The following is a 7,355-nucleotide window of genomic DNA, read 5'->3' on the forward strand; positions in this document are numbered from 1 at the left end:
AACCGACAGAAGAATGGCACGCCATTGCAAGGAACTAGAAAGGCTAGACAACCTATTGCTCAGGCACCCTCCAAAAGGCTAGACCACCTATTGCTCAGGCACCCTCCAAAAGGCTAGACCACCTATTGCTGGGGCACCTCCCGGAAGGGAAGCTGCCTTTAATACCACAAGGAGGCTAGCCATAGGCTGGACAGATTTCGGGTATAAGCAGGACCTCCAAGGACCAGAGAGAGTGCAAGTGCCCTAAGGGCAGACCAAGGCACAACAGGCATGGAGTGGAAGGAGCAGAGCAACTGTCTAGGTTTTCCCTTATGGTGTAAGGATGTGGTGTTTTACTAAATAAATTCAAACTACTGGTGTCCCTTGGACTAAATTACACCTTTTAATCCTACACCTACCTTAGTCCTAAAACTTAACCTTTATTCAAGAATATTTTAATAACTAACTAAAGGATATATATATATATATATAAAATAAAATTGCCAGTGCGTCTCAGCAGATTGTATATGATTGCTATACTTCCTATTGGTAATCGCCTATCTAGGAATCAACATTGTTACCTTGCTGGCTGCGCGCTGCCAGCATGATTGTAGGTACAATGGATCAAGTCTGTCCTACTGATATTTGCTGAAGACAGTAGGACAGACTTGATCCATTGTACCTACAATCATGCTGGCAGCGCGCAGCCAGCAAGGTAACAATGTTGATTCCTAGATAGGCGATTACCAATAGGAAGTATAGCAATCATATACAATCTGCTGAGACGCACTGGCAATTTTATTTTATATATATATATATATATATCCTTTAGTTAGTTATTAAAATATTCTTGAATAAAGGTTAAGTTTTAGGACTAAGGTAGGTGTAGGATTAAAAGGTGTAATTTAGTCCAAGGGACACCAGTAGTTTGAAGGAGCAGAGCTACTCGCTGTGAATGAATGGACAGACCTTGAGGGGCATGGACTAGATGGGGCAATCCGGAGGCCGTGCCCCACCCCAAAAACAAAGGCACAGACCACCGACATCACATGCAGTAATACTAACTTATAAAAGATGGCTGCACCGGTGTACAAAATAAAGCACTTTTACCTTTTGTGTCACCACGTCTCCTAATAGAGCGCAACCTTTAGCTAGCATGCCGCTCACACCTATTGTCTGAATTGATTTAACTTTTTTGACTGATGCTTAGAATATCAGATTGACCACCTAATAAAAAAAAAAACTAAAAGTCAGTAGCAAAATATATGATTGTGTGTCCTGTCTTTCATATTCCCACAGATGTAAAAATCGCCACTAAAACAAAAGTGAAGAAAAAAAAAACGCCAGCAACAACCTACATTCAAACCCAACCTCAAGGTAGTATCGGGAGGAAAACTGCAAAAACTGACCAAAATTGGGTGGTCTTCGCGGTGGCATCACTGGCAGGATCCCAGCGGACCCTCCACTGCTTTCAACCTCTAACGCAAAGATTGAAAGCCGCAGTATAAAGTGATGCTGCAGGTTCAAAGCTTCCAGCAGAAGGCAGTTCACACATACATGTTTTTAGCAATGGGACACAGTAGCTTTAGGCCTCATATACACGGCCCTATCTTTTTTGCAGTCTGTAAACAGCGGTTATGCAAAACATGGATGCCGGCCGTGTGCGCTCCGCACTATTGTAGAAATGCCTATTCTTGTCCGCAATATGGACAAGTATGTTTTCTGTGAAGCCACGGAACGGACACGGGCAGTACACGGTGTGCTGCCTGCATCTTTTGCGGCCCCATAGAAGATAATGGGTCTTCATTCGATCTGCAAGCCAAAAGAGACAGCGGTCGCCAGTGAACGTGTACGGGGGGAGTCGAGAGAGACAGCGGTCGCCAGTGAACGTGTACGGGGGGAGTCGAGAGAGACAGCGGTCGCCAGTGAACGTGTACGGGGGGAGTCGAGAGAGACAGCGGTCGCCAGTGAACGTGTACGGGGGGAGTCGAGAGAGACAGCGGTCGCCAGTGAAAGTGTACGGGGGGAGTCTAGAGAGACAGCGGTCGCCAGTGAACGTGTACGGGGGGAGTCTAGAGAGACAGCGGTCGCCAGTGAACGTGTACGGGGGGGAGTCTAGAGAGACAGCGGTCGCCAGTGAACGTGTACGGGGGGGGTCTAGAGAGACAGCGGTCGCCAGTGAACGTGTACGGGGGGAGTCTAGAGAGACAGCGGTCGCCAGTGAACGTGTACGGGGGAGTCGAGAGAGACAGCGGTCGCCAGTGAACGTGTACGGGGGGAGTCGGAGAGAGACAGCGGTCGCCAGTGAACGTGTACGGGGGGAGTCGAGAGAGACAGCGGTCGCCAGTGAACGTGTACGGGGGGAGTCGAGAGAGACAGCGGTCGCCAGTGAATGTGTATGGCCGGCTTCAGGGTGTGTACTTTAGATGACACATCTTTATGCCCTAAACAGTCTTCCGTTTTACACCTGCACCCCCAGATTGCAGTAAAAGGTGCGGTATTTCCGCTGCACCCGCTTCATGTGGCCTTACCCCAATATATCCAGGCTTGATTACGTCTTGGTTTCATTGGCAGGCTTAAAGGGGTTTACCATCTCAGACAAAGGTGGCTATCTTAGCAATACACCACCAATGTCAGATGAGACGAAACCCACACCCATCTCCAGAGTGGACCCCCGAAAGTGCAGGAGAGCACACTGCGCATGCTCCACTCATTTCTATGGGAGTCCTGAAAATAGCTGAGTGAACTCTGTCATTTTTGGAAGTTCCATAGAAGTAAATGCACGACGCACCGCACACATGCCTTCCGTTCACTTCGGGGATCCTGTTCTGGGGATAGGAGCGAGTCCCAGAGGTGGTAGTGCCGACATAGCCTAGCGATATACCACCAACGTCTGAAGTGAGACAACGCCTTTAAATATTGATAATTGGTCCTTAGATCAAGTTCGTGGTCACACAGCCTTTCTGCAACTCAGTCCAATTCAAGTCACTGGGAATAAGCTGCAATACCAGGCACTGCCACTACACAAAGGACAGCGCTGTGCCTGGTATAAGTGAGGAGGCCGCAGTGCTTCTCTGCGTTCTCATCAGTGGGGGTGCCAAAAGTTTAACCCCACCAATCTGATATTGATCAGCCATCAATATTTACAGCCTACAGAAACCCCTTAGAGATCAGGAAGCCTCCATAACTACATTCTGCATGTGAGGCCAGGTCCCGGACATCTACAGCTGGGCATATTTTTAAGGGTAGGTTTACACATGGCGGTAAAGGCTGTGGATTCTCTGTATCGAATGTCATGCAAAAAACCCACAGCGTTGTACAGTACAGGCAATGTGGATGAGATTTTAGAAATGTCATCCACACCCTGTGTAAACCCGACTTCTGCTGGAAGCTTTGAATTTAAAACACATCAGTTTATGCTGCGACTTTTAATGCAGAGGATGAAAGCAGCGGAGGGTCCGCTGTGATCCCGGGGCCTCATGCACACGGCCGTTCACTTGAATGAGTCCGCAATCCGGAGCTGGCTTCCGCACCGCAAAAAAAATAGAATATGTTCTATTTTTTTTACGGTGCAGACGGATCACGGACTCATTCAAATTGAATGGGTCTCGATCCGTCCCGGCCGCTGCACGGATGTCGCCCGTGCATTGGGGACGCAAATTGCAGGTCCCCAATGCACGGAAAGTCCGCACAAAGGCCGTGTGCATGAGGCCTAAAAGGTGATGCTGCTGGTTAGGTTTACTCATAAGTTTTTTTTATGGCGTTCTTAGCGGCTATTTATTTATTTTTTGCACCTGTGTTTTCTGGTGCTTTTTCTGCGGCAAAAACACAAGTTTTAGGCTACTTTCACACTTGCGGGCAGGACAGATCCGACAGGTTGTTCACCATGTCGGATCCGTCCTTCCGATATTTCGCCATTGCAGCCGGGACCGCCTCTCCGTCCCCATTGACTATAATTGGGACGGGCGCAGAGCTCCGGCGCAGCACGGCGAAAGGCCGCCGGACTAAAAGTCCTGCATGTCCGACTTTTTAGGTCCGGCGGCTCTCGCCGTGCACCGCAATGCTGCGCCGGAGCTTTGCCCCGTCCCCATTATAGTCAATAGGGACGGAGCGGCGGTCCGGCGAAATAGCGAAGGACGGATCCGACATGGCGAACAGCCTGTCGGATCCGTCCTGCGCAAGTGTGAAAGTACCCTTAGATGTTAGATGACGCTCTATGGGAAATATGAAATGCAGGACACACTGTTATATTTGCTACTGACTTTTTTTTCACAACATGGAGTTGAAGTTTGCAGAATTCACGCACAATCCATTCAAATGTATGGATCTTCAGTCACGGAAATCTCTGCAATCAATCCGCCACATGTGATCATAACCTTAAGGGTCCATTTACACGTCCGTGTGAAAGGTCCGGATCCGTTCCGCAACATTCCATTCATTTCAATGGGGCTGGAAAAAGATGCGGACAGCACACAGTGTGCTCTTCACATCCGCATTTCCGGTCGCGGCTCCGCAAAAAAATAGAGCATGTCCTAATCTTGTCCGCAGGTGTCGTCTGCTTGAATGGGTTATTCGAAGTCTAAAAGTTTCCCCCCAATGCAGGTTATACTACCCCGCTCCCCGGTACCAGCGTCGCTCCGGATCCCTACGCAATGGGGGGGGGGGGGGGGGGGGAGAGAGGGGGGAGGGTGCAGCCAATAGCAGGTGGCGGCAGGCCAAAGACCTCCCTAGAGTCACCCGCGATGCTAGGAAGGCATATCCCCGTGCGGCCTGCAACTGGTTGCTCCCTTCCGTCGCGGATATTTTGATCCGCTTGACAGGGAGATGCAGCGGCGGCCGTGCATGGATCCGGAGCAGTGCAGGTGCGGTAAGATATAATGTAAATGAGGGGCCCCAGCATTGGGGAGGATCTTTTAGACTTCGGATATAAAGGGGTTGCCCCATCTCACACTTTGGGGGGGGGGGGGGCATATAGTTAGGAATCGGATATGCCCCAATGTCTGATAGAGGGGTGATCTGCACCTATCTCTATAAGAAGGCCCCAAGCGATTTACAGAACTGCCACGGAGGTGAATGAGAGGCGACTGCGCGTTTCACATCTATGGGAGTTCTGGAAATAGCTTAGCGCACTTGATCAGCTCTTTTCAGAACTCCCATAATGGTGAACGCATGCGCAGTACGTTCTCCTTCACTTTGGGTGCACAGTTCTAGAGTTAGGTCCGGGGACATATCCTAGCGATGCCACCAAAGTGCGGGATGGGCCAACCGCTTTAAACACACGTGTGGAAAATATGAATATAGGCAAGTTATTGGAAAATCTGCGCCACATTTACACCGTTTGAAGCCATGCCTCCTCGTAAGCGAAGACTACTCTCCCAACAGAATTCCGCTGCGGTCCAGAAAGGACATGTAATGAAAAACTTCCATCATCATCCTCTTTTGAAACACGCCGGGGCACATAGGTATAAACTTAGACAGGCTGTCTGTCCTCCAAACAGGTCATCAACACTAGATCGGTGGTGGTCTGAAATCCGGCAGCCCCATCCATCGCCTGCGCAGGAAACTAAACAGTCAATGGAGCCGGAGGATCCCCCCCGACCGTGTACTGCGGCTCAGCGGTCTGATAGTGATGGCCTATCCTCCAGGGACATCATCAATATGCAAAAGCTGGAAAACCACGGTCCCTTTGGGGTATGGTCACACACGGCAGATGCAGCTTTTCGGCACAGTGTAACAGCAGCAAAGTGGATGAGATCTTAAGGGTCAGCGAGTTTTGGTAAAACTTTTGATAGGTGGGGGTCTGGCGACTACTTGCACCCCCATTATAGGCCTGTGGGGGGGGGGGGGCAGCTGCAGATTCCATTGCCAGATAAAATAGGAGGAAAACCCACCGAGCCCCAACCAGAGTCATCAGGGTCCGTTCATTCCCATCGTTTCACTAAAACGGCACTTCCTACAAGAAGTGAACACAGCACGGCCTTACTGGGCGCTGTGCCGTTCCTCTGTTATTCCTGTTAGAAATTTAGAAATCAATGACTACTCTGTGTTTACCATGTCAACGGGTGTGTCCTTACACAGTCAGCATCAGACTGTGCAGAGACACCCCCTCCAACTGGGAACACCACTGTCAATTTATTCATACATTTCTAGCAGGAATAAACAGAGTAACGGCCACTATACAGAGTTTTGGGCATTCCCACATTAATGAGCAATTAGTCAGTCTTTCTTCCCATCTTAGCGGGGTCCATTACTACACACTTGTATAAGACAGCATCCCAGACCTCCTTCTCCTAAAGGGGTCACCCGGACAATTCATTAATTTTAATATTTTTTTTAAAAAGACTCCGTTTCCATCAGGTCCTGTGCCGCGTCTCCCATTCCTTAGGCTTCCAGACAGAGTCCCTTAAACACTTCTGTGACATCCAATCGCCAATGCGGCTGGCATCGGCCACAGGATGATCTGTCATTTTTTTTTTTTTTATGGATGTTGGACAATCGCTTTAAATCCTTGTCACGCCCTGCAGTGAAATGTGAACCTTGACACAAATACAGCCGCCCCATCTATCAGCCCCCATATTTCTTTCGCAAAAAATAATCATTTATGGCTTTTTGTTATGCTGTTCCTCTGTTATTCCTACTAGAAATTTAAGAAAATAATAAGGGGTTGGCCGGCCGAGGCACTCCATACCCCAATGGGGTGTCATTAAAAAAAGACACCTGTCTGCTGCAGGTACATGAGAGGTATGACACAGCCTCCTGACAGGCACAGCAGGCGCCCGCAGCACTCACCAGCTCATCTTCCCCGGGATCTACGGACGTTCCGGTTTCTTTCCTCCTTCTCGTTGTTTACCTTCTGCAACTTCCGGGTTTGTGTCGGTCTCTAGGAAGTTGACATTTCAAGTAACTCTCAGGGCGGAAATGACGTAACGTAGAGAGGGCGTGGTTTTTGCCGCGGCAGCAGGTAAGCGTTTCCATAGTGGACTGTGTCATGCTGCAAGTGCGCATGCGTTGCTCTGAAGGCGGGAATCGTCAGCAATGCAGCATGGAGGAATGCCGCGACCTAGTGGCGTCGTGTTTCTAATGACCCGTTCATTGTGTAGTGGTGTAGCTAGGCGTGGCGTCGTCTGAACACACTTATATTTTCTCATAAAATTACCCTTTTGAAACAGCAAGTTTCATGAACACCAGCCTGGCTGTTCAAGGAGGGTCCTTGTCTTTGGACAGACCGCTTTTTGGCATGAGGGCTCCTCAAGACAAGCAAATCACAGGGGTGTTGGTACTGAGAAATATGTGAGACTGGTAGCAGCGCCCCCACAGGTGGAGTGCAGTATTACACTGTGCCTATGAAGTCAATGGGCTTCTCATGAATGTGCTCT

General features: G+C 49.4%; 1 protein-coding gene across 2 annotated transcripts in view; it reads right to left on the bottom strand.

Moving 5' to 3' along the window:
* The window catches only part of BIN3 (bridging integrator 3), a 53,306-nt gene extending 46,421 nt beyond the window's left edge, over positions 1-6,885 (bottom strand). For both annotated transcript variants that reach the window (XR_005775666.1, XM_040414793.1), the window contains exon 1: positions 6,769-6,885. Coding sequence is in view for 1 of the 2 variants with exons in the window: in XM_040414793.1 (XP_040270727.1) it covers positions 6,769-6,776 (8 nt within the window). In the remaining variant the exon portion in view is untranslated. The remainder of the gene's footprint in view (positions 1-6,768) is intronic.
* Between the last annotated feature and the right edge of the window lie 470 nt (positions 6,886-7,355).

The sequence above is a fragment of the Bufo bufo genome, chromosome 1, assembly GCF_905171765.1.
Source record: "Bufo bufo chromosome 1, aBufBuf1.1, whole genome shotgun sequence".
Lineage (NCBI taxonomy): Eukaryota > Metazoa > Chordata > Amphibia > Anura > Bufonidae > Bufo > Bufo bufo.